The sequence below is a fragment of the Trichosurus vulpecula genome, chromosome 7 (genome assembly GCF_011100635.1).
Source record: "Trichosurus vulpecula isolate mTriVul1 chromosome 7, mTriVul1.pri, whole genome shotgun sequence".
Taxonomy (NCBI): domain Eukaryota; kingdom Metazoa; phylum Chordata; class Mammalia; order Diprotodontia; family Phalangeridae; genus Trichosurus; species Trichosurus vulpecula.
Window position 1 is genome coordinate 42,237,390 of NC_050579.1, and position 26,282 is coordinate 42,263,671.

At 46.6% G+C, this 26,282-nt stretch overlaps 1 protein-coding gene across 4 annotated transcripts; it reads left to right on the plus strand.

Moving 5' to 3' along the window:
* LIG3 (DNA ligase 3) lies at nt 1-24,890 on the plus strand. 4 transcript variants are annotated; one of them, XM_036765876.1, is made up of 21 exons: nt 10-142; nt 3,699-3,849; nt 5,679-6,235; nt 7,161-7,304; nt 12,125-12,322; nt 12,622-12,773; nt 12,937-13,103; nt 13,246-13,323; nt 13,581-13,749; nt 15,743-15,898; nt 16,752-16,883; nt 17,293-17,372; nt 18,595-18,682; nt 19,027-19,104; nt 19,504-19,627; nt 20,148-20,290; nt 20,710-20,784; nt 20,865-21,011; nt 21,846-22,044; nt 22,866-22,960; nt 24,030-24,890. In XM_036765876.1, exons 3-21 carry the CDS (start codon nt 5,683-5,685, stop codon nt 24,261-24,263), a joined length of 3,012 nt encoding a protein of 1,003 aa, XP_036621771.1. In that variant the 5' UTR covers nt 10-142; nt 3,699-3,849; nt 5,679-5,682; the 3' UTR covers nt 24,264-24,890. The 4 variants fall into 4 exon arrangements, with proteins under 4 accessions (XP_036621770.1, XP_036621772.1, XP_036621771.1 ...); XM_036765873.1 differs by lacking the exon at nt 24,030-24,890 and adding an exon at nt 23,234-24,019 and having other exon boundaries at nt 23-142; XM_036765875.1 differs by lacking the exon at nt 3,699-3,849 and having other exon boundaries at nt 1-142.
* Nucleotides 24,891-26,282: the final 1,392 nt, after the last annotated feature.

The window sequence follows — 26,282 nt, forward strand, 5'->3', positions numbered from 1 at the left end:
GCCGTATCCAAGGACCCGGATTTAAAGTGATCGTAATCTCAACTACCTCCTGCGCGAGGCCTGACCGCGGGCTAAGCCCGGGCTTGTCTTGAGCTCCGGAGCCGGGCCTGGTCGGGTCGGAGCCGGAAGACAAATGAGACAGGTAAGGGGGAGAAAAGGGGAAGCCAGGTGGTCTCTAGGAGGCCCTCCCAGCACGTGGCCCGCAGCGCGTGACGAGGGGGTTCACGTCTATTGGGAGGCCTTCGCCCCGGGAGACCCCGACCTTCTGGCCCTTCCGCGTAAAAAAATGCCCCCTCCCCCAGCTGGGCTCGCCCAAAGCCTTCCCTCTGACACCCCCGCTGCGTCCCGCCGCCCCTCACACACCTACCTAAACGTGGCACCCAGTCCTCCCCGCGCAGGTAACCCTGCTTCCTACACTGGGTCAGTACCTCTCCCCACACACACATACTATCCTGCCCCTCCCACCTACCTACACATGGCACCTCGCCCCTTCCCCCCCCACCCCGAAGATAGCCCCGCCCACGGACACCCTGGGTCAGCCTCATGCTGCCTCCCCAGTCCCGCGGTGTCCCCTATCCCACCCATACTTATCTACTCCCTCATCCCACCTCCTGCACACATCTAGTATCCTCTGCGGCCCCCCCCCCCACATACACACATCCGTCAGCCCATCACACACGTGGCATCGCCTCTACCCCATACACACACAGTATCCCGCCCCTCCCCATACACAGGCTTTGTCTGCCCTCCTGCCCCCCATCACAGGGAGGTCCCTCTCCGTACCCCCCACCTACACAGCCCTCGCACACCCCGCCCCCCTTCCACCTCTGGACTTGGTCCTCTTTCCTGTAGAAGTTCTTTCTTTTTCCCTGATACTTTTTGGCCCTTTTGAAGCCGATTTTTTGCGATAACCACCCCAAGGTGGCACCGACCAGCGTCCACTGCCTGGGGTATCCTAGAAGGGCAAGGCTTCGTTATCCTCAGGTCGTCTTGGGCTCCTCGACACCTTGGGTCTCCCGAGGATGCTAGTCTGTCCATCTGTCCTCTCTTTTCAGTTTTTCCTATTTAACCTCCCCCCTCCCACCTCCTACAAAAACCACCGGCTCCAATCTTTGCTCTTGAAGGCAAAAAAAAAAGTTTCTGTTCTTTCTAGAAAGCATCAAAGGAAATCCTTTCAGTAAAAAAAGTCAGAAAGTTGCGCAACTAGCTGTGACAGCCGACTAAAACTGTCTTAGACTTTGTAGACAGGTGGCAGAGTTTAGGCTTCAGTGGTTTCATTTTAATTACCTTACAAAATGCTTAGCTAGGTCTGCACTGCTTAGCAGACCAGAGGGCTAAGGAATCTCAGCCAGATCAGCCATTAGGTTCCAGCCGCTTTTGTTTGGAATATCTGACAAGTATCAGAGAAACTATCCACCTGGGGAGGCTTTCTGTGTGGTTTGAAGCCTAGAAATATGATGAATATGGGAGGGGGGGTTAGGATCCTAGTCATTTCTATTCCATCTTCTAGATAGATGGAATAGACTTTTAGAAAGTCTGCAGTAGTTTATACTATAGCTCTTTCTCTGAAAAGTTGGTATACATTGAACAAAAATATCTTCCAATTCGTTTGCTTTATGATTTCATAAAGATTTCTTCTGACTGATTTGCAGTTGGTAGTAGATTCTGACACTTTAGCTGCAGATTCTTCTGGCTTCGATTTACTACCCAGTATCAATAACAGTTTCATTTTTACATTCAGGCAGTTGCTGAGCTTTAACCAAGCCTTTAAATGTACCAGAAAAACTGCAGTTTAAGTTAATCCTTTCCAAATAATTAAATGTCCTACTTAATAAAGCATTAATATGTGTATGACAAATCACTGATTTTTCAAGGATTAGATGAAGCAGTAGTAGTTAAGCTCTAGGCTAAATATCTGGAGACCTAGATTCTAACTTCAGCTCTGCCACTCACCTTTGCACTTTTAGGCAAAATCAGGGGGTGGTTGTAGGGATGAAGAAACTAGATGATCTTGAAAGGCCTTTCCAGCTCTAACATTCTTTGATTCTGTGAAATTGTTGTAACTTAACACTTAATTATACCTATATAATTAACACTAACACCATATGGAATATTGGTATAATCTCAGTTTTTGAAAAGACAGTTAAGTCTTGGAGTGCCTAAGCATCATCATTATGAACATCGGCTATCACTGTGTGAGGTACTGTTTTGTTAGGTAAACTAGATTTATAAACTAGATTTTTCTATATTGGATTTCTTTGAAAAGAGGATTGCCTGTGGTAAGAATCAATCAAAAACACATATTAAACACCTGTGCTAGCTGCTGGAGCTAAAAAGACAAAAGTGTCACAGTCCATGTCCTCAGAAATCTTACATTTTAGCTTAAGGAGTCTATAACTACCTATTCGTGTTTGTCCTTCATTTTCAAAGAGGACCATGACATCAGGGAAATGACGTGATTTGCAGTTGACTTTGATTTGAGGGAGGGAGGGCTGTGCAAGGTCACTACCAGCCTGATTTTCTCCTCCAGAGCCATTTGCGTCCAGTGACCTGATACCCATCAGGATGACTGGAGATGACTCAGGATACAATGGGAGATCCTGGCCCTTTTAGGCTCAGGCCTTTTCATATACTCACTTAGAGTGAAGTAATTCAGTGAAAAGGCGTCTTTAAGAAGTGAGTCAAGGGATGGCCCCTTTAATTAGAAAAAAAATCAAGCTGGAAGACCCTCCTCAGGGTTGCTGTTCCAAAGAGAAACAGTTACCATTGGCATTCACTGTAAGCCAGGAGGGCCCAAATACAGCCATTAAGTGGAGTTTGGGCAGGGACCTGTTGTACTTCAATATATGAGCTTCTGAGTGAACTGGATTTAAGATTTTGAGAAAGAAACCTAGTCAGTAAACCCAAATATATGCAAAGTAGATGAAAGGTTTTGGGTTGGAGGAGGTGGGTGAGGGCTGAGATAGCAGCTGGGTGAAATCAGGAAAGTCATTAGGTGGCCCTTTTAGGGAAACTGAAAAGGGACTACAGGTTCTAAGAGAGGTAGGTAAGTATGCCAGGCATGAGGAACAAGTCAGGCCAACAAGTATTTGTACCAGGACCTGGGCTAAGAGCTAGGGGTACAAAGAAAGGCAAATACACAGGCCCTGCTCTTAAGGGGCTCCCAGTCTAATGGGGAGAGACAACATGAAAACAACTATCTACAAACAAGATGTGTGCAGGTAAATGGGAAATAATCTCAGAAGGAAGGTGTTAGCATTAAGGGGGACTGGAAAGGGCTTGTACCAAGACTTGGGTACCAGAAATGGAATGTGGTTTATGAGGGAGGACCAGTAAAAATGCCAATTTGTACTATGGAGTATATGGAGGGAGTGATGTTAAAGCTTGAAAAGGTAGGTTTGGGCCAGGATATGAAGGGCTTTAAATGCCAAAAAGGAGTTGGTATTTGATCCTAGAGATATAGGAAACCTCTAGAGTTTGCAAAGGGAACTGACATGCTTGGACCTGGACTTTAGGAAAATCGTAAGTATCTTCGTGGAGCTGTGATGGATGATAAACCCCCAGAGGCAGAGGTTTGGGGAAATTAATACTCAATTTATTAATTAGGCTAGCTAATAATAAATTGGTGGTTGGTTGTTTCTCTCCATAACCAAAGCCCCACAGTGGAGACCTTGAATGCCTTAATTATTTTTTGAAAGGGGATGCCCCTGACAAGTGAAAATCAACCCTGAAGAGGTGGGCTAGAAGTCATCAGCTCTTCCTGCTGAGAAGGTGGCTTAATCGTGAGACTTGACTTGGCTGCCTCTGGCATTCTGGACCTGGGAATCCTTCTCCATCCAAACTACTCTGGTTGGTTTTTTCCTTAGTGAGCTGGGTTACCCTAAACTCTAATGGAGAGGGTACAAGGACATGGGCTCATTTTCTTAAAGCAAGAACTTGGCCAGATTGGATTCTTTTTATACTCTAAGCTGAAATTAGGTCTCCTAGTTGGGTGGGGTCCCACCCAAGATTGAAGAGCATGTACCTTGAGGGCTAGGACAATCTCATCAATCAGCCAGATCCTTCAGAAATTGATTTATTTTTAATAGGGGCTGGGCCTTAAATGAGGAAATTAAGGGAGAAAATCGTAACTCCTGATCTAATAATTGGTTATTAATATAATAGCAAAATGATAATTTCTCTCAAAGCATTGATTCAAGTGAAGACCTAGAGTCCAAGAGATCAATTAGCCTATAGCAATAGTTTAGTTAAGAGATGATGAAAGACCTGACCAATGATGGTGATAGAGAAAAGGAGATAGATGTAAGAGATGCGGTAGAGATAGAAATAGCAAGATTTGGCAAATATTTGGATATATGGGATGAGGGAGAGGAGTTGAAGATGATACCAAAGTTTTGAAATCTGATTGACAGGCAGAATAGTTTTTCTTTCAACAGATATAGGGAAGTTTGGAAGAGGGGTGGGTTTGGGGGAAAAGATAAGTTCTCTTTTGGAAATGTTGAGTTTGAAATGCCTACAGGACATCCAGTTCCAAATGTCCAATTTTTTTTTTTATGTGGGACTATTTCTCAGGAGAGAGAGAGCTGGATAGCTATAGTTAGAAGTCATTTGCATGGAGATGTTAATTATATCCATGGGCATTGATGAGGCCACTTAATATTGAGAGAAGAAAAGGGGGATCAAGACAGAGTTTTTATATTTACTTCCATTAAGGGACTTTAACGTGGATGATGATCTAACAAAGGAGAAATAATCAGGTCTGTAGGAGGAGAGCCTCAGGGGTGCAGCATCACAGAATCCTAGAGAAGAAAAGACTGTCTAAGAGGACAGGGCAGTCAACAGTGCCAGAATCTGCAGAGTTCAGGAAGGATGAAGATTAAGAAAAGTCCATAAGATTTGGCAATTAAGAATTCTTTGGGTGAACAATTTCAGTTAAGTAATAAAGGCCTGAAACCAGATTGCAAAGAGTTGAGAAGTAAGGGGAAAGCAAATGGAAGCATTGATTGTAGGCAACTTTTTTCTAGAAGTTTGGCTAATAGAGGGAAGAGAGATAGAGAATAATAACTAGAAGGGATGGAAGAGTCCAGTGAAGGTTTTCTAAGAATAGGAGTATCAGGAGAAAACCTGGCCAACAAAGGAAAATTGAAGATTAGAGACCAGAGGGAATGATTGTGAGGGTACTTATCAGACAGGAGGGGATGGGCTCCCACCTTGGTGAGAATAGCCAGACACCTTCTCATCAGAGACTGGAGTAAACAAGAAGGTAATGGGAGATGAGATCCAGGGGTTAGGAGATGCAGATGTTACGAGAAAAGAGCTCATAGAGAATGGCCTCTGTTTTCTCAGTAAAGAATGAAATTGAGATCCTGAGCAGCATGGGGGCTTAGGAGAGAAGAGTTTAGGAACAGTCACTGTGGGCAATGGGACAATTGGTTGGAGTGTAGCTGTCTTCCTGCAGCAAGGGTTCAGTCGAGATTAGATAACATAAATTTGTAGTGGATCCATGTAAGCCTGATGGCCTGACTGCCTCTAGCTCCATTCAGTACTATTGGAGTAGGAGTGGATTACATTTGGAAAAATGTTTGATTATTCAGCTTTGTTTCTAGAACTCTGGACTGCTGCAAGCAAGGCAGTCAGGGTTCTTCTCATTTCTACACTTTTTTCCGCCTGTCATGCAGCTGTATGCCGTTGGCTTTAGCTGTCTTCTTCCAGAAAACTTGCAGAGTTCTTGGCAGAAGGGAAGTACCACATTTGCTCCAAGGGCCGTTACGTTGGCAGTTAAGTAGCCCGTTCTCCAGTGTGTCAGGAGCTGGTCACTTTTATGGGTCCTGGCTCCTTGTGAAGAAGAGGCCTTCTCTCTGGTTCAAGGGAGGCATCCCAGAACTATGTACTGCCCGCTTTGCCTTCCTGCCAGTGTCACATGTGGGGTTCTGCAGCAGCACTTCTAAGATGGCTGAACAGCGATTCTGTGTGGACTATGCCAAGCGCGGCACAGCAGGCTGCAAGAAATGCAAGGAGAAGATAGTGAAAGGCATGTGCCGAATAGGCAAGGTGGTACCCAACCCCTTCACAGAATCTGGGGGTGACATGAAGGAATGGTACCATATCAAGTGCATGTTTGAGAAGCTGGAACGGGCCCGGGCTACCACCAAGAAGATTGAGGACCTGACAGAACTTGAGGGCTGGGAAGAACTGCAGGATGCAGAGAAGAATCAGATCAATGAGCACATTGCAGGTGAGGCGCTGGGAAGTACCTTTGGGCCTTCTGGCAGCACTGGGCCAGGGGGATGAGGGCTCGTTTTAAGTGGGGACAATTCCAGTCACTAGGGGAAGTGACTGCTGTAACAGCTTACAGTAGAATGGCCACCAAACCTGCCTGTGTGCCTTAGGAAGAAGCAAGCCTTCCAGGATAGGCGATACCCTTCCTCTCCCATATAAGGGTATCCTCTAGAATATAACTGACAGCTCTTAGCCTCTCCTTGTGATCTAGTTTGGTGTATTCGGCCAGGGGAATTCTCAATCTCTTTCTGCTGTTTTAAATTACTGTTTATAGAGAGGCAGTAAAGCATAGTGGATAGAAAGCTGGCCTTGGAGACCTGGGACAAAATCATGTCTCTGACCTGTACTCACAGTGCCACTGGACAAGCCACTTAACGTCTTAGTGCCTCGGGCAACTCTTAGCTTGTAAGAGGCCTTTAGAGTTGCTGATGATGCACTGGTGGACAGGATTACCTCATCCTAAGTTCACCCACCTCAGAAAAATCACTGCTCTGAGAGGGAAAAACTTACTATGTGACCTTCAGGTTACCAGCCCTCTCTCTGCCAGCACTTTGCCCACTTATAAAATGGAGATGTTCTTCTATGTCAGGGATTCTTAAGGAGCCACTCTTAATTTGCCTGCAATCTTTAAATCAGTGCTGGAGTGAAGAATGCTGGAGACCTAGTTGTTGATGGGGGAGCATCAATAGAGTTGCCAACTGAATTTCTATCTCCAGAGGGAGTTCCTAAAAGATGGAAGAAGCTGTGTGTGGTGCTGGCAGTTGGGTTGGAATTTGAATAAATAAAGTTTGAATATCAACTCGACCTATTGGTGATTGCCCTCAGTGTATGCCAGTCTTTGTCCCTTCCCCTCATGGCTTTCCTGTTTGTGTACCCTGTAGCACTCTCCTCAAAGGCAGCGAGCACACCAACGAAGAAAGCCACAGTCCAGGCCAAGCTGACACCCACTGGCCAAGTGATTTCTCCACACAAAGGAGCCCCCTCAGTCACTAACACCAATCCCCGGAAATTCTCTGGTTTCACAGGTAAGATGGTGGCCTTGGGGTTTCAGGCTAGGTATTTTCTTCTTATTTCATACTGTTGTCTGGAGATCGGGCTTTGGAAGACAGATGTGCCCCCCTAATGTAGCTTGGCCCCTCTCCAGCAGAGGTACACTGCTGCTGATCTCCATCCTTGCAGACGGAGAAGCTTTTGGTGCTACAGCGGTAGCATGGAATGAGGACCCAGTGATAATCTTTCTGTCAGTCCTTTTGCCAGTGAAGCAGGTTGTTAAATTCCTTTACTGTGGCTTGCACATAACTTCGAAATTATTTTGTTGAGGGGCAGCTAGGTGGTGCAGTGAGTAGAGCACCGGCCCTGGAGTCAGGAGAACCTGAGTTCAAATCTTACCTCAGACACTTGACACACTAGCTGTATGACCTTGGGAAAGTCACTTAACCCCAATTGCCCTGCCTTCCCCCCTCAAAAAAAATTATTTTGTTGTATTGCTGTTTTATTCGAATAAATGCATTGCTAGAAATCATATTCCTCATCTCTAGAACCTAGAGAGGCCTGAAAGTTGACTGTACTGTACCACCCTATCTCACTTCCTACTTCTATTTTTTCTTGCCTGATGGCTTTTTGCTTTTTGTTGTTTTTAAAATTACTTTCTCTTTATTATTTTTATTTATTTTTAATATTCATTTTTAAAATTTTGAGTTACAAATTCTCTTTCTCTTTTAAGCCCCCCTCCCTAACTATCAAGAAAGCAAGCTATTAATGTATCAATTATACTTGTGAAGTCATGCAAAACATATTTCCATATTACCTATGTGTGGGGAGGGAGAAAAGCATTAAAAATAAGATAAGTGAAAAAAGTATGCTCAGTCCACACCAAGAGTTCATCAGTTCTTTCTCTGGAGGAGGGTAGCATTTTTCATCGAGAGTCCTTTGGAATTGTTGCCAGTCATTGTTTTGATCAGAGTTAGGTCTTCCACAATTTATCATCCTTACAGTATTGCTGTTACCATGTACAGTGTTTTCCAAGTTTTGCTCATTTTACTTTGCATCAATTCAAATAAGTCTTCCCAGGTTTTTCTGAAACCATTCCCCTCATTATTTCTTTTAGTATAATAATATTACCTCACAATCATGCCAAAACTTGTTCAGCCATTCCCCAATTTCCAGTTCTTTGCCACCACAAAAAGAGCTGCTATAAATATTTTTGTACATATGGGTCCTTTTCCTTTTTCTTTAATCTCTTTGAGATTCTGACTTTAATAGTGGTATTGCTGGGTTAAAGACATAGTTTTATAGCCCTTTGGGTATATTTCCAAATTATTTTCCAATTCCACCAGTTCACAACTCTACCAATAGTGCATTAGTGTGTCTTATTTTTCCACATCCCGTCCAGCATTTGTCACTTTCCTTTTCTGTCATTAGCCAGTCTGAGGTGGTATCTCAGAGTTTTAATTTGCATTTCTCTATTAGTGATTTAGAGCATTTTTTTATATATGACTATTGATAGCTTTGCTTTCTTCAGCTGAAAACTGCCTGTTCATATCCTTTGACCACTTATCAATTGGGGAATGGCTCTTATTTTTATAAATTTGGCTCAGTTCAGTATATATTGGAGAAATAAGACCTTGTTAGAGAAATTTGCTATAAATTTCCCCCGTTTCATGCTTTCCTTCTAATTTTGCCTGCATTGGTTTTGTTTATGCAAAATCTTTTTAATTTCATGTAATTAATATTATCCATTTTACTTCTCATGATTCTTTTTATCTCTTCTTTGGTCATAAACTCTCCCCTTATCCATAGATTGGATAAGTGAATTCCCATGGTCCTCTAATATTAACCTTTATATCTAAATAATGCACCCATTTTTATCTTATCTTGGTATATGGTATGAGATGCTGCTTTATGCCTCGATTCTGCCAGATTGCTTTTCAATTTTTCCAGCAATTTTTGTCTAATAGTGAGTTCTTACCCCAAAAGCTGGGATCTTTGGGTTTATCAAATACGAGATTACTATGGTCATTTACATTAATATATTGTGTACCTAATCTATCTCACTTGTCAAGTACCAGATTGTTTTGGTGATTGCCACTTTGTAATATCCCTTGAAATCAGCTGCTCCTAGGCCATCTATTTGAGGAGGCAAAGGTGAGGTGAAGGATGATTGTTATTTGTTGGTAAGACAAAAAATTATAAATTTCTCTCCTGACCTTTTCTTGCCTACATTGTAAATAGCATGTAACCAGAGGAGTTTGTATTAAAGTATATTTACAGGGGCTAGGGAAAGTCTATGTTGTATAGTGAAAAGAGTCCAAGATTAGTGTCAGAAGACGTAAATTCAAAGGCCAGCTCTGCTCTTTATTCTCTGTGTGACTTTATATAATCCATTAGGCCTCTCTGGGCCTCCTCATCTATAAAATAAGAGGGCCAGCCTAGATGATTTCTAAAATCCCTTCTAGATTTAAATTCTGTGACACTATTACTTCCTTATGATGAGATCAGTAAAGTACAATTACAAATTCAAGAAATAGCCTGTTAAAGAAAAGCTAGCTTTATATTGGGATTTTTAGCTGTGCTACAGTGAAGGGTGACCCATGATAGAATTTCAGAGGAAAGAGGGTGGTGCTGATGAAGACCAGTCACACCAGGAAGTAAAATGAGAGAAACTTAATGTTTTTGTTTAGGAGGTCCCATTTACCCTGAAACGCAGCTGAGCATCTTAAAGTTTGTTCGTCACATTCCTCTGTCCCCTGGAGGGATGCTCTTAAGAACAGTTGCCTTGTGAATTGCAGATAAGGATGGATTAAGAATTTGTAAAAAATTAGACAAGAGGACAGCTTGCAACAGCCCCAGATTTGTTAATGATATTGCTACCAGCATACAAAATTAAATTTGCTTTGCAAATGGAAGTGAGAGGGGAAAAAGGGAAATACTTATTAATTTGGTTTGGAAATTCTTCAAGGATCTGGCAGAAAATCCTGTTTATTGATCATCCTTTATCCATTATGAAAGAAGAGTAAGTTGGGGAGGGTTGGAAATTGGGGGACGCTGCAGTAATTTTTCGGATCAGTCTGACTCTTCTGTTCTGGGTTCCCATAGCATAAAGTTGGATCTTAGTTCTTCTGTAAAAGATTGTAGTGTGTGTACCAGCCACCTTGTTTGAGTTTCTTTGCTCTCTAAAGGTCAGGTAATTTAAGTGTCTGTCTGTCTGTCTGTCTTTAAAGTAAATGGAGACTTTGCATGCTCTCATTACTTCATTTTACCCTAAATCACTTCCTGACTTAAATATTCTTATTATTTGGCACCACTCTTCACCCAGCACAGTTTTTCATCTTTTCAGTCTTAATGTTCTCTTTACTTTTAACCTGATCCCCCTCCTCCCATTTCCATTCAGTTATTAAGTCTTGTTTATTCCACATCTTGTATCTGTCCCCTTAGTTGAACTCTCACCATCTGTCCCCTTGCTACTTCCCACCTATCACAGTGAACTTCTAATGGTCTCCAGACTTTCATGTCTCTTCCTTTTCCAATCCTTTCTCCACACAGCTGCCATATTGACATTCTGATCATGGCTAGAAGCATCTTGAGGGCAAGGGGTTGTCTCCCTTCAGGGTTTGTATCCCCAGTGCTTAGCACTATGCCCAACACCTAATAGGCACTTAATAAATGCTTGCTTTTTGATTGACTGGCCTTTGACTCATCCTTCTTCTCCCACAACTAGTCACATTCTGTTGTCTTCTTCCATGCCTTCCATCCGTCCCCACCACCCCTCCCCTAGAATAGTCTCTGTCCTCTCCACCATATAATTGCAGTTGCCTTGACGGTACTTGTATCTGAATCATACAGTACTTTAAAGGATAAGCCTTTAATCAGTCTGTAAGTATTCATTAAATGCCTTAGGCACTGTGGATACAGATACAAAGCTTACACTTCTACTGGGGGACATCATAAAGACATAGATAGGTATACTTAAAATAAACACAAGGAAATAGAAAGCAGTTGAATATGAGGTAGTTTGGGGAAGGCACTAGCTGTTGGTGGGACAAAAGGCTTCATGGAGAAGACAGTGCTGGAGCTTTGTCTTGAAGGAAGAGAGAGATTCTGGGAAGTATTGGACTCCCGGGCCTGGGGACCACTTTCCCAGCTATACTCTCTCCCCATTCCAAGCCATCCTTCATTCTACTGCTGACCAGACTATTCATGGCTCATTCATTCATTCATGCTGCACCATTGCTCAGAAACCTCCATCTCCCTCTTACCTGCCAACAAAAGGCCCTTGTATTCAAAGCTCCCTGTAATTTGATGCCGCCCTACCTCCCTAGCATCCATAGGAATAGGAACTCTGCCACTCATCACCCCCTCCCCATTCTTTCCTACTGCCCTTGCTTCACTGACACTACCTTTAACCAGAATACTGTGTTTCTTATACCTTCTCTCCTTTGCCCATTTTCCCATTTTCTTCTGCTTATTGAAATCTTACTTTTTAAAAGACTCCTCCACTCACCGTCTATATTCTATGAAGCCTCCCCTAACCCCTCCCCAGCCAGGAATAAGGTATCCCCACCTTAGGACTCGTGACACATTTTTTTTTAAACTTCTCTTACTGCCCTCAGGTCTGATTTTGTAGTCTGAGCTGTCTATGTTTTATATCCCCTAGTAGGTGATAAGTTTCATGAGGGAAAGGATGATACCATATTTAATTGTTTACATTTCTCAGTACCTTGCATGTAGAAGGAATTTAATAAATATTTCAATTCATGAATGGTCCTGGGCACTCTGGGTCAGCCTTGGTGAGGGGAAGGCAGTAATCTTTTCTTCTTGCTCCCCTTTCTTGACATTTCCCCAACAGCTAAGCCAAGCACCTCTGAGGGTCCCCTGTCAAGCCTCACATCCAAGACCACCCTGTCAGCTAGGAAGTGTGACCCAAAGCACAAGGACTGCTTGTTGCGGGAGTTTCGGAAGCTGTGTGCCATGGTGGCTGACAAGCCCAGCTACAATGTGAAGACCCAGATCATCCATGACTTCCTGCACAAAGGATCAGGCGGCGGTATGAGATCTGACCCACTTTAGCCCAGCTCCCCTGCCTTCTGTCTGAAGAGTTCACTGGTCATCTCTCCTCTGTCCTTGCAAGCTGGAAAATCCTCTCCCATTGTGGTGGTGGCTGAAGAAACCTGAAGGACTGACATGTGACTTGCTCAAAATCCCAAAGCATATGACTCCCAGTCTGTCCTAGAGTCTTCCATCTTCCTAGATCTATGCCTTAACCCTTGGGGTCTCCCTTTTTACTTTTTCTTTTTTGAAGTAAGTTTCATTTCTCATGAAGAATTCCTTTTTTCCTGTCTCCAGATGGTTTCCATGGCGATGTATACCTGACAGTGAAGCTGCTCCTGCCAGGTGTCATTAAAAGCATTTACAACCTGAATGACAAACAGATTGTGAAGCTTTTCAGTCGGATTTTTAACTGCAATCAGGACGACATGATTCGGGACTTAGAGCAGGTCAGTATGCAGGGAGAGAGACAGACGGACAGTTACTGCGTGTTAATTTGGGGGCAGGGTGACTTGTCCTGGAGAGAGGATTTGAGGTGATGGCTGCAGATTTCTGCCATTTCTTGGTCTTGTCAATGAATTGTGGTGGTGGTATTTTGGTTTCTGGAGACAGGGAGACGTGTCAGAGACAGTGCGTGTGTTCTTCGAGCAGAGCCGATCCTTCCCCCCGGCAGCCAAGAGCCTCCTCACTATACAAGAAGTAGATGAGTTCCTTCTTCAGTTGTCCAAACTCACAAAAGAGGATGACCAGCAAAATGTGCTACAGAACATTGCCTCCAGGTGAGGAAGAAGCCCCAGGGTGGTGGCCTGCCAGCCAGAGGATGGACCAAGACTAGAGGGCTGATGTCAGGAGGGAATTCCACCTTTTGAAGCTTGGCATTACATGGAGGGAGAAATAAGTTTTCCTTGTTCTTTCCCTCAGGTGTACTGCCAATGACCTGAAGTGTATCATCAGACTCATCAAGCATGACCTCAAGATGAACTCAGGTGCCAAGCATGTGTAAGTATCAGGTTCTCTGCCTGGTGGGCACCATGAAGGCAGCAGCATGGTGGGCTTGAGCCACCCAAGTCACATTTACCCAGGGCTACCTCTGGTGAATCCGGTGTGAACTACTGGCCCTCTCTGCAGTAGTGTGGACCCTGTTACCAGAAGGAGTGATTCACAGCTGCTTGAGGTGGTCTTGTTGCTCCAAGTTGCCAGCTCTTATTTCTGGAAGTAACTGCTTTGGGGATCTTTGTCTCCTCTTCTTTGGGCAGGTTAGATGCCCTGGACCCTAATGCCTATGAAGCTTTCAAGGCATCAAGGAACCTCCAGGATGTGGTGGAGCGTGTTCTGGCGAACCAACAAGAGTCCGAGAAGGCACCAGGCATGAAGCGGACACTCAGCATCCAGGCTACTCTCATGACCCCTGTGCAGCCCATGCTGGTGAGGAAAGCTCTCTTCCCCTGGCACTTCTGACCTCTCTCCTGCCCAGACCCTGCCCCTGCCCTTGCCCCCTTGTTTTGTCTCCAAGACACTTAGAGGAGTTTAAAGGTCCATGACCTTACATCCATGGAGACTAGAAGAGACAGTGAGAGAGGGACAGGAGTGACTGTCCCACGTGACAGTTGAGGGAGACCAAAAAGGTGGCTGAGCCTTAGAGAGGGAGTCAGGAGCCTTGGCTGTTAGTCCTTGCTCTACCCTGATTCTATGTGTGACCATGGACACATCCCTCCTCTCTCTTAGGCCTTTTGGTCCTCCTCTGTGAAATGAGGACTTGGACTGAATATTGGGTGAGGTCCCTCCCAAACCTAATTCTCTGTGATGCTCTCAAGCATCTATCCAGGACCCCAGCTCAAGAACAGGAGTGGTCCGAGGGGGCCCTGAAAGTTCATTGGTAGCACCAGGGTTCCTCCTTTGCCTGGAGTTCTCGTAGGTCAGAGACATCTGGGCCCCGAACACCAGGCTTTCTAAGATTCCTTTTCCGTTCAGGGAGTTTGTCGTGAGGGATCTTAGTTCCATAGAGGTTATTTGCAGCATCTGCTCATTTCATGGGAAATGAGATCTCTCTCTCTCTGGTCTCATGCTTTTCCCATTGAATTAATTCACTACCAGGAAGTCTTGCAGACTTAGCAGAAGCCTAAGCACATGCCATAAAAGGCTCTCAGGCACTGCACTTGCTACTGGTTGTTGTCTGCTTTTCCTGAATAGCTAAAGAAGCTTCCGTGGCTGTGTTAGAAACTATGGGTTAGTTTGTTTTTCTCTTCTCCATGACCCAGGTCCTTATGTTTGGGGCAGGGAATATGTGCTTAAGTAAGATGGAGAGAGAAAGGAATGCTGGACCTGAGAGACCAGGAGGCTTTTTATGTGGTGGTCTTATCAGTCAGGTCTCATGCCCACTGCCCCCAGCTTTAACATGGAAATGGTGCTCCCTACCTCCAGAAGTGTGGGAGACTGAGTTGGCAGTTATGATGTAGTGACATCCGTGCTTTCCCTTCAGGAATTTCAGGAATTCTAGGGGCTTTACCATCTCAAGGACCTATTCAGCTTTCTGCCAGCAGAGTAACCAAGTGGTGGGTCAGTTAGACACAAGTGTTACCACAGATACGTTCATGTAACGAGAATCAGCCAGTCTGACCCCCTTGTTTTAGAAATGAGGACGATCCAGGGTTACCTCAAAGGAGCCAGCTCATTTACTTTCCACTACACTATCAGCTTTACAGAGAGGGTGGCTTGTTGTCTGGTGGCAGTCTGTGGAGCAGAGCCATTCACCAAGGGCACATGTCCCATGGCAGGCTGATGTTCATAACAGTGACTCTGAAGCCTGCAAGATTCTTGAAGTGCTTTTTTAGTACATTCTGCTGTATTAAATATGATTAAATGACGTTCACTGTGACTTACACCTTGGGTTATGGTTCCTAGAAAACTGGTCATTTGTGTAAAAAGTAGACAGTGACTGTGCTGGGGGGTAAGCCAACATCTGAGTTAATAAGAAGTCGAGCTCCAGTGCCTCCTTGTGGTGTAAAGGTGACCCTGAGTTTATAGAGGTCATGTCAGGGGAGGTCCTGTCAAGCTGGAGGGTCTGTCACCTGGAGAGCTAACCTCACTCTGTGCAGTGGCGCTTACCATGCTTGGTGGGTTAGCCACCTGGGAGGGATGATATAGAGAGGCTTGTAATCTCTATTGGTGACTGAAAGTAGCCACACCAAGAGGAATCATCAGTCTTTTGAAATATTAGATTAAGCAAGACAGCTCTTTCCCTGACCATATCAGGTGCTAAGTTTAAGGTATTCTTCCACCCTCAGCCCTCCAGGCTGTCCTTACCCTGTATTCAGGGGAATCCACAGGCTAGATAGAGAGAAGACCAGTGTGGGAGCCCCTGGAGCCCTCCTCTGGTCTTGTCTCTTCCTGACCATGGCTTCTCCTTCCTTACCCCCAGGCTGAGGCCTGCAAATCCATTGACTATGCAATGAAGAAGTGTCCCAACGGGATGTTCTCTGAGATCAAGTATGATGGGGAACGGGTACAGGTGCACAAGAAGGGGGATCAATTCAGCTACTTCAGCCGAAGCCTCAAGCCTGTCCTGCCTCACAAAGTAAGTGCCCCTTCAACCCCTCGAAGCCGTTTCGCTTAGCCTAAACAGGAGAGTAGTCAGAACTGAGGCCCACGGCTTTGTGCAGCCTCATCACCAACTGCTCACCTGCATAGTGGAATCAGAGCACCAGAGGGGAACCAGGGCTCTTCCTGGCAGGCATTATTAGTTCAGATAAGATTGTTTGATGTGACCCAAACGACATGAATACGGAACTCTCCACAGTGAGCCTGGTGGAGCACATAGGTTCTTTCTGGATACTGTCCTTGGGACTGATTAAAAGGACTTTGGCCAGCGTGGGCCAGCACTGCCAGGCACCTCTGTCTGGTGGATTCTTGATATCCATGCGCTGCAAGGGCCCACCTGTCATGGGTATAGCTCTTCTTGTGCAGGGCTACCTTGAGTCCTCCTTCCTATCACATCTGGCCATATTGAGCCCCGTCCTTGTAGTAGATACCCTCTCCCATTTCACACGTACATAATATGCTTTTCTTCCCTGCTTACATGCATGATTATACATGCACACAGGCCCAAAGCCTTTGGAGTATCTTCCCCCTCTCTTTACCTGGGTGCTCAATGATGCTTATTAAGACTTTCATCCAGAGACTAAACATAGGCCACCAGCTCAATAATCGGACATTACAATACTGAGCATACATAAATACCTAAAATCAGGCATTTTGTCAGTGTCTGATTCAGGTAAAGTATGAATCAACTCTGGCTTCCATTTGCTAATTACTTTTCTTCCCTTTCATGTGAACTTCTTTTCCCATAAACCCTCCATTTCTTAGGCTGCCTACAGCCGGCTCATCCTATCCCTGCAACCCCCTGAGCTAAGCTCCCTTTCTGCCTCCAGGTGGCCCATTTTAAGGACTACATCCCCCAGGCATTCCCAGGGGGCCAGAGCATGATCCTAGATGCTGAGGTCCTTCTGATTGACACCAAAACAAGCAAACCTTTGCCCTTTGGGACTCTGGGTGTGCATAAGGTACAGTGTGGGAGAGTTGTCAGATTGTGTGTACATATGTGTGCACTTGCACACGTGTATTCTAGTGGCTTAAATTGGGGCGTGAAGTATCTTTGTTTTGAGTGGAGTTTCATTTTTGCTGACAGAGTGGCTCTGAAGTCATCCCTCAGTTCATAAATAGTGATCTCTTTTAGCTTTTCTCTGAAAAAAGGAAGCAAATGTTGGGAGCCCAGTGGGACAATGTGTGTATGGGATTAGTTGATGACCTTTGGCAGTGGCTTTCCAAAGCATAAACTGGCCTTTCCAGGGGCTTCCCTGTGGGCACCTCGTAGTAGCTCCTGGCTCACAGGTTCTGGTCACCCATGTTCTATAATGGGCTGGCTGGCTGGAGAGCCCATCAGCCTCATGTCATGTTGAATTCCCTTTTCAGAAAGCTGCTTTCCAGGATGCCAATGTGTGCTTATTTGTGTTTGACTGCATCTACTTCAATGACGTCAGCCTCATGGACAGGTGGGCACGATTGACAGGAATTCTGAAACCCAGGGGTCCAGCTTTAGTTCTGAAGCCAGTGGGGAGAGATTGGACTTTTAGAACCCATAGCCCATGGGGGAACCTGGAGCCCAAAGAGAGGCATGCATGCCTGGCCATAACCAAGCTCATTGAGCCTGAAGGAGAGCCAGATTTCCCCTCCTGGATGTTTGGTGAAACTCGTCTCTCCAAAGCCAAACCCAGCTCAGGGTTTTCAGCTTGATTTCCCTGCTGCAGAGAAGTGAGCACAGTATAATGTAATTTTCTTGGTAATCCCATCATCAAAGGCTGGAGGTGGGCAGTTCGTCAGAGTAGTCATGTTAAGGATTCTCAGGGAGCTGACCACAAACATAATGCTCTCGATTTAGGAATTCATAGGACATGTCATGTGCATGTCAGATAGTCTTAGGAGAGGCAACAGGGTGCAGTGGAAAGACCATTGGCTCAAGTCCTGGTTCTCAAACTCCTCACTTTGTCACCTGAAGCAGTCACTTGGTTAAGCTTCAGTTTCCTTTCTCTATAAAATGAGATTGTGATAACACTTACACTGCCTAAATCGTGGTTGGGAGGAACAGGGTTTGTAACTTTCAAGTGGTATCTAAATATAGATTGCTGTTGTGATTGTTAGCAGGAGATGCTTAGCATGCAGAGGTCAGACTGGGCCCTCTCTAAGCACTGGGATCAGCTTATACTCCCTTCTGCAGTTTGCCATATCCTTGGACCCAGAACATCCTGGGAAAACCACACATGTAGAAAGGAGACTGGCCTTTAGGCTTACAAAATGACTCTTTCAGCTCATAGGTATAATGCCTTTTGCCTACTAATTCACTCCCCTGTCCTGCCTATGGAGCCATTTGATCTCTGTCCTAGGGGTGAGGAGCAAACTTCAGAATCATTTTCAAGCTTATGCCAGAGTTTGTGTGTGTGCGTGTGTGTTTTTAAAGCCTGATTGGAAAAGCTCTTAGGGACAGAAATGACCTGTGATCTCATTTTTTCTGTCTCTGAGAAGTTTGCAGCTCTGCTGCCATGAGCATCATTGGCTAGAATTAACCTTTGCAAATCATTTACAGAGTGGGGCATGCCTTTTTAATAAGCACTGTGCTAACATATCTTAAATTTCTACCCGGAGCAGTCTGGCGACTGTATTCTGAAGGCTGGCCTCACCCCCACCCCACTCCCCGCCCCTCCCTTCTGCCTCCTATAGGCCATTGTGTGAACGGCGGAAGTTTCTCCATGACAACATGGTTGAAATCCCCAACCGGATCCTCTTCTCTGAAATGAAGCGAGTCACAGTGAGTACAACCTTGCACAGGATGGAGTTGGCACTGAAATATATTGGACTTGATAGTGTAGCAGCACCTTCTGAATGAACCCTGAGGTGGGTTATTATTTGATCCTGTTCTGGTTTGGTTTGTGATCCAGTGGTTTATATTTTCTCATTTAAGAAGGGAGATGGCCCAAAGGCATGAACTGTGAGTTGTGTTTGGATGCCAGAAAAATAGGAGAAAAATAGGGGGAGGGAGAGCGAGGGAACTTTTTTAATCCAGTGACCTCAAATCAGAGAGGAAGCAGAAACCCCTCACCATTCTCTGCCCACAAACTGATACAACATGAATATTCCTGTTCTGTCCCCCAGAAAGCATCAGACTTGGCTGATATGATCAACCGTGTCATCCGGGAAGGGCTGGAAGGCTTGGTGCTAAAAGATGTAAAGGTGAGGTCCTGCTTTCTGCCAGAGACATTCCTGGTTCCTTCATGTGCCTGTGAGCCCTGCCCCCATCCCTCCTGCTGGGGGGTGGCATGTGGAAGCAAGCTCCTAGGAACTATATGTCTCTTAAGCTTTCTGAGTCTTAGTTTCCTGTCTGTAAAATGGAGGGTAATACCTCATAGGTTGTTAAGCATTAGATAGGAAGGTATGTCAGCACTCTTTGATAACTGTAAAGCACTATAGAAATGAGCTGGAATTGTAAGTAGCAGAGCCTCTGGGGCAGCTTTTATGTATGTGATACTGGCCCATCATGGTGCCCAGTAGATCTTCATTGGGCATCTCCAGAGAATCTCCTTTGCCTGGTACATGGACCACAGCATTTTGAATTCCCCTGGTCTTCCTCAGGGCACCTACGAGCCAGGGAAGCGGCACTGGCTGAAGGTGAAGAAGGACTACCTGAATGAGGGGGCCATGGCAGACACAGCAGATCTGGTGGTCCTTGGGGCCTTCTATGGGCAAGGGAACAAAGGTTAGTCTGAGTGTAACTGGAAAGTAGCAGGTGCTCAGGGCATGCTGAAGGCCCTTTGGTGAGGGGACTTGGCTGGAATGAGAGCTGTTTCCTGGCCTGCCAGAGTCATGTGTTGCAGCCTGCTGGACCCTGATGTTTTGATGCTTCTGCCTGGGCCACATCCCAATCTTCTTAAAAACAGAACTACCCCTTGCATGGATAGCTCTGAGAGGAGCAGCCTCATTAGAAGGAAGGAACAATTAGGAGAGTTCTTGTGTCTACTTGGTAATCCTTCCCTAAGGAGGATTGCCTCTGCACTTTTCAAAATCAGCACCCTGTCCTGCTGGAATAGAACCTTGTTTCTTAACTTGGAAGGGAAATCTGGGCCTAGGGAAGGGCGGGGTGGGGCAGGGAGGGGGTTGCAGCTAAGGACTCACAGAGTAAACTGAGCTGTCTGACTGGATGTCTTCGGTAAAAGACTTTCTACTGATCTCTCAGCCCTCTCCCCCTCTGCTTCCATCCTTCTTTCCTCTCCATATAGGTGGCATGATGTCCATCTTCCTGATGGGCTGCTATGACCCCAGCAGCCAGAAGTGGTGTACGGTCACCAAGTGTGCTGGGGGCCACGATGATGCCACCCTTGCTCGCCTCCAGAATGAGCTGGACATGGTGAAGATCAGCAAGGTAGGGAGGAAAACATGGGCTAGAGCATTAGACCAGGCCGCTGACTGGCCTTCTAGGCAGGAATGACTAAAACAACGTTTAGGGCCAGTACTGCTCAGTCCCAGTCTGATGGGAAACTGTTGTTTGCCCAATAGGAGAGATTCCATCTGCCCTAGGCCAGCCAGATGTTAGCTTCTGCTTCCTATCAATGCTCTGTAAGAGGGTGGCTTACCACATTGGGAGGGGTCCAGGCTAGGTCAAAGAAGGGAAGGGGAGGTGTAAATCTCACCCTTTTCGCCTCCTGTGTTGACCCTGGCCCATATATAAATCAGCTCCCCTTACTCCACGACCTCCTCACTTGAATTTATTCCTTAGTAAAATGTTAAACCACAATGAGGATGAGCTCTTGGTAATTGGCATCTTTCATCTTGACTTCCCAGGATCCCAGTAAGATTCCCAGCTGGCTGAAGATCAATAAGAACTACTACCCCGATTTCATCGTCCCAGATCCAAAGGTGCTGCCTCCTTTCCCCCTTCAGCATGGCCCATGTTGGAAGATGATTTCTTCCCCCAGTAATTCCGTCCCTCTTTGCAGAAAGCTCCTGTTTGGGAGATCACCGGGGCAGAATTCTCCAAGGCTGAGGCCCACACAGCCGACGGCATCTCTATCCGTTTCCCCCGCTGTACCCGAATTCGTGATGATAAAGATTGGAAGTCTGCCACCAATCTTCCACAGCTTAAGGTACTTGGACTACCTGGTGCCCCCTACCATCAGGTGCGCTTATAATTGGAATGGACTGGGCCCAGCTACAGCCTAGTCCCATAAAATGTGGTCTCAGCTACTTTCCTTAGTCTCTTTACATATGAGGAAGAGGAGTGCACAAGCATGGAGCCTGCCCTTGTTTCTTGAGTCCCCAGGGATTCTTTTTGAGCCTCTCCGGAATGACCCTCCCTTTTTTTAAGGTATATGAAGTTCAGGACACTTATAAGAGAATCCCAGAGCTGTAAGGGACCTGAGGGAACTGGGAACAATGGCTCAAGAAGAAAAGCAGCTGTAGGAGGCCTTAAAAAGAAGCCTCAGGCAGCGGGGCTGAAGCAGGGCAGCTGCTCCCAGATATTTGAAGGGACTTAGTGCCCAGAGCCACACTAGGAGCAGTGGCCGAAGGGAACACGGGGAGATCCTGCCAGCAGCAAACACTGCCTGACGCTGTGAGCTTTCCAAACTAGACTGGGCCATTGCTGAACACACTGTGGTAGAGAGGAGGTTCTTATTCACCCACAGGTTGGGTTAGATTAGCTGTGAGCTCTTCTGATCCCAAGATCACCTAGTACAACCACCTCACTTTGTAGCCGATGCAGCTGGGGCACAGGCTGGAGAAGCAGCAGAAAGGCAGGGGAGGGAGGGAAGCCCAGCTCTCCTGGCTGCCACTTCAGTGCTCTTTCTCCTCCACACACACCGTGTTATTCCCTCTCTCTGCGTACCCTACTATCTGCATTCCACCCCCATGGACCATGCATGACATGACGGTGTTACACTTTACTCAGCAGCCTCCGGGGGGGTGTGTCCTTTCCTCAGGAGCTGTACCAGCTTTCCAAAGAAAAGGCCGACTTCACTGTGGTGGCTGCAGATGAGGGGAGTTCTGTGACCAGTGGCAGCAGTGGAGAGAATGAGGGCAGCTCAGGCCCTTCCACCCCTCGAAGAGCATCCCCCAGTAAGGCCCCTGGCCAAGCCAAAAAGGCAGAAAGAAAGATGAATGGCCCCCCTAGTAAAGCAGGTACGCTGGCTGCGGGGAGGGTGCTGAAGCCTCACCTGAGGGCCAAGAACTCATAATTACAGTAATAATAACTAACATTTATATAGTAAAACACAGAAATCGCATTTTATCCTCGCAACAGGCCTGGGAGGCAGGTGACGTTATTCCCATTTTACAGACGAGGAAACAGGCTGACTGAGGTTGAAAGACTTGCCCCGGGTGGCACAGCTAGTAATGATACTGAATTTGGTCTTCCTGACTCTGGGCCCGGTGCTGTCCCCTGGGAAGCTCAGAGGTCAGCATAGGTACTAGATGACAATAGGACAGCATCTTTTGGCATCCTTATTTATGTTCCTAGCAGCTTCCCACGAAGTCTGGGGCTTGAGTAAGTATAGGATGAATGCCTGATCCTAGGGGAAGCTGAGCCACACTCCCTGTCCCTTCCTCAGCGCACATTTGCGTGAAAGATTTTGTTAGCTGACAGCTAAGAGCCAGAGTGTGTGTGCCCATGGAGAGGGCAGCGTCAGGCTCTCGACCTTCTGAGGGTGGGGGGAGTGGCTTTCCTGTCCCCTCAGAGCCTGAGTTCTTAACCTTAAGCTAGGTTCTGTGAAACGTTTTTAAAAAATACTTTGGTAACCATATTCTGGTATGATTACTTTCTTTTGCAATCTGATGTACTTTTTTATGCACCGGTTTTCCCTGATTCTGAGAAAGTCTGTAGGCTTCACTGGCCTGCCCAAGGGGCCCAGTGCACAAAGAAAGGAAGGACCTCTGCATGAGAACTTGGACTCCTTCCAGCATCACCCAGCCTGTTTGTGACACCTCCCCTCTCTCCCTTACAGGAAGCAAACCAACCATGAGACCTTACCCTGGGAAAGTGGAGGAGAAGAAAGGGAAAAAAAGGAAGGCACCTGAGGAAGACACAAGCCACAAGAAGGTGATGACCAGGGCAGGGGCGAGAGCGGGCGGGCCTCCAGGAAGGGAGGAGTAAAGCCTAGGGAATCCATGGTGAGGGAGCCACAGTCTTTCTGCTTTCCCTTCTTGGGTTGTATGCCCCTAGGCATTCCCTACACACACGCACACACGTGCATGATTGGAAGGAAGAATAGGAAAAACTGCAGGTCCCCAAAGGCCAGGCCTCTTGGCCTGGGCACGGGTGTGTGGTGGGACAGTGCCAGCCCAGAACTAGGACACTCTCATTGCTTTGCAGAGGAGACTGGTTGAAGAGCAGAAAGGAAGAAGTGTGCACGCAGGCAGGAGGTAGAACAGCCAGGTGCATAGCCAAGAGGCTCAGCAGCCATGAAACAGTTGTGATTGACATTAAAGGGCTAAAGTACAGCTGGGTAGAGGCCTGTGACTCTGTACATGTAGGTGTGTGTGTGAGGTCAGAGACTGAGGCCCGAGTGGGCCCCCCCAAGCCCTCCAGCCCTTGCTCTGGCATTCCATCCTCTCCTCCCTAGCCCAGTAACCCGGCTCTCTGAGGAGCCATTCTCCCTGCCCCCTCCTCAGGAGCCTCCTCTGTCCCCCTGGGGCACCCCGAGGCCTAGGGGAAAGCTGGCAGAACTGTCTGGGGCTGCCTGCCAAAGGCAGTGAGGCAGGGTAGGCTTAGCCCAGGGAGAGTGAGGGGAGTCTGGGCTGAGCTGCATTCTCACTGCCCTGCATCTCTGCACTTTCTGGGCAGAAGCCAAGCGTTCCCCTTTTCTCCCCCTTCAGGATTGTTGTGTCATGACCTCTTGGGGGCTGCCCCTGTTGTTTCCTTTCTTCTGCTGCAATTTGTAGTGTCCTTTGGGGTATGAGAATATTTCCAGGGAAGACCTAAGGCTACTTCCTGTCCTCTCCTTCCTCTCCCTGACCCTCCAGGAGAGTAGCTGTTCTCTGGGACTGTTAGTGTTGACAGAGGGCTGTGCACCAGCCTCCTGCTGCCCCTGCTTCAGGCCCCTCAGGGGCTTTTTCCCCATCCTCATTGATGCCTTTTCTTTTACCGCCTCGGACTGTTGTGCTTGCAGACGCTGCTGGATATCTTCACGGGTGTGCGGCTTTATCTGCCGCCCTCCACACAGGATTTCAGCCAGCTCCGCCGCTACTTCGTGGCATTTAATGGGGATCTGGTCCAAGAGTTTGACACAGCTTCAGCTACACATGTGGTGGGCAGTGGGGACAAGAACCCTGAGGCACAGCAGGTTTCCCCTGAATGGATCTGGGCATGTATCCGAAAAAGGAGACTGGTGGCGCCATGCTAGGGCTTGTGTATCTAAGTCTTCCCCCACCGTGTCCACCCCTGTGGGGCAGACATTACAAGACCCCAGGGATGGGACAGCTGCCCTGTGACCAGAAGGGCTATAATGGTCATTCCTATGCTGCTCAAGCCTGTCTTCCAAAGCCCATTGTGGATCCCTGTCCCATCTGCTCTGGAGCCGCAGGAGGTGGGTCAGCAGACACTGTGGATGAGAGGGAGGAAGGAGTGAGATCCACTTCTCTTGTTTGTCTGCGGAAACCTTTCAGATCTGGGTGCTGGTTTTGTCTTTTCTTTTTCTTGTTTTTGTCTAAAAAGCCTGGGTATTTTTATAAATATGATCTTGAGAGTGGCTTCACCCTTCTGCCCAGTTCCTGTCCTGGTGTTCTTGGACAGGCAGAAGAGGAGAGAAGGTGGAGGAAGGGCCAAGGCAGAACTCTGTGCTCAAAAGGAGAGGGATGGCTTCTGCCCTTTCTCATCATTTCTCACTAAATATTTTTAAAAGCTATTTTAAAAAGACTGTCCTGCAAAGTACTTTTTTAAAAAAGGAAAATGCAGATGTGTGTAGCCTGGCCCACTCTTTGTCAGGTGGTGTCAGTTTTAAAAGATTAGCAGAATAAACTCCTATGAAAGATCTCTGTTGTGTTCTTTACCACATTTTCACTGGGGAAGGCCCGTGGCCTGATTTCTCTCTCTGGTGCCCTGTATGTCCCGTCTCATGGCAGAACCTCCCCAAAGCCTCTTCCAACCCATTCTCTAAGTGTATCAGACACTGACCAGCAGTGTGACCCTGGGCAAGTCACTTAACCTGTCTGCCTCAGTTTCCTTAACTGTAAAAATGGGGATGATAATAACATCAACCTCCCAGGTAATAAGATGATAAACTACAGAACAGCTGCTTAATTATCCCAAGGAATTTCTTCACCCGTTGGAGTTCTTTTATTGATATGAGAATGATAAGTGAATCATAGCACTGGAAGGTGCAGGGTCCCTGGGAAAGGCCAAACAGGCAGCCACTCCATGGCGCTGCTTCCACTTATTTTTAAAGGTCTCTGTTACAGGTGTTTTGCAGTGCTTGACTACTCTCCTTTGTCTTTCTCAGAATGGGAGACGGGGCCTTGGCATCCTCTGTCTCAGCCTTTCCCTAGCAGGCTAGCTCAGGAAACGCTCAGGGGAGGCTAGCCACTACATGCCATTGTGTCACAAGGCAATGACGAGACAGACCCCCCTGGCAAGCATTTTCCTTGTCCATCTCCCTATTCTCCCCCTCTCCAAGGAGAAGGCCAGACCTATCATCTTTTTCTTCGAAAGATTAACACGTACATTTGTTTCTGGCTCAAACAGGCCAAACTTTCCCATGAAGCTGGACCAATCGTTTCCATTCTGTGCCCCAGAATACCATAGGATCAGTTGAGCTGAAGACAATTTAAGGGTCATCCAAGTCCAACCCCCCCATTTCACAGAGGTCTGTCCCAAGAGGTTGTGACCTGTCCATGGTAATAGAAGTTACAAATGGCAAGAGTTTGGATTCAGCCCTCTTCCTGTACACCAGCTTGAAGCAGGAGATCTTCCAAAAGCCAGAGGTAGCCTGCATCTATGTGCTGGGGAAGGTTGTCCTGGTTGCCATATGCCTGCCCTGTGCTTTCACATTTTCCTCCCAGGAAAAACAGGCATCTTGGCCACAGTGCCCAGGCAGGTTCCTCTTAGGATTCTTTCTTCTCAGTCCCCATGTGAGATGTTCTAGATTGTTCCACGAAGGACTTCACTGTAGCTCAGTAACACAATCTGCCTTGTAGTGGAAACCTTTCTCTTCATGATTCTAAGAATGCTGGACTAAGCGAACCTGATGCTTTCCTGTTTTACTTTCCACTCCTCCCCTGATCCCACTTTATCTCGTTCCTAATCACCTGTGGTAGGTGACAAAAGTTCAAAGTTACCTGGCTTTGCTTAGGTGTGGACATAGGTCTAGTCCCCTTTAGCCTTCTCAGTAAATTAACGTTTTGGAGCAACAGGTCACATGTATAGA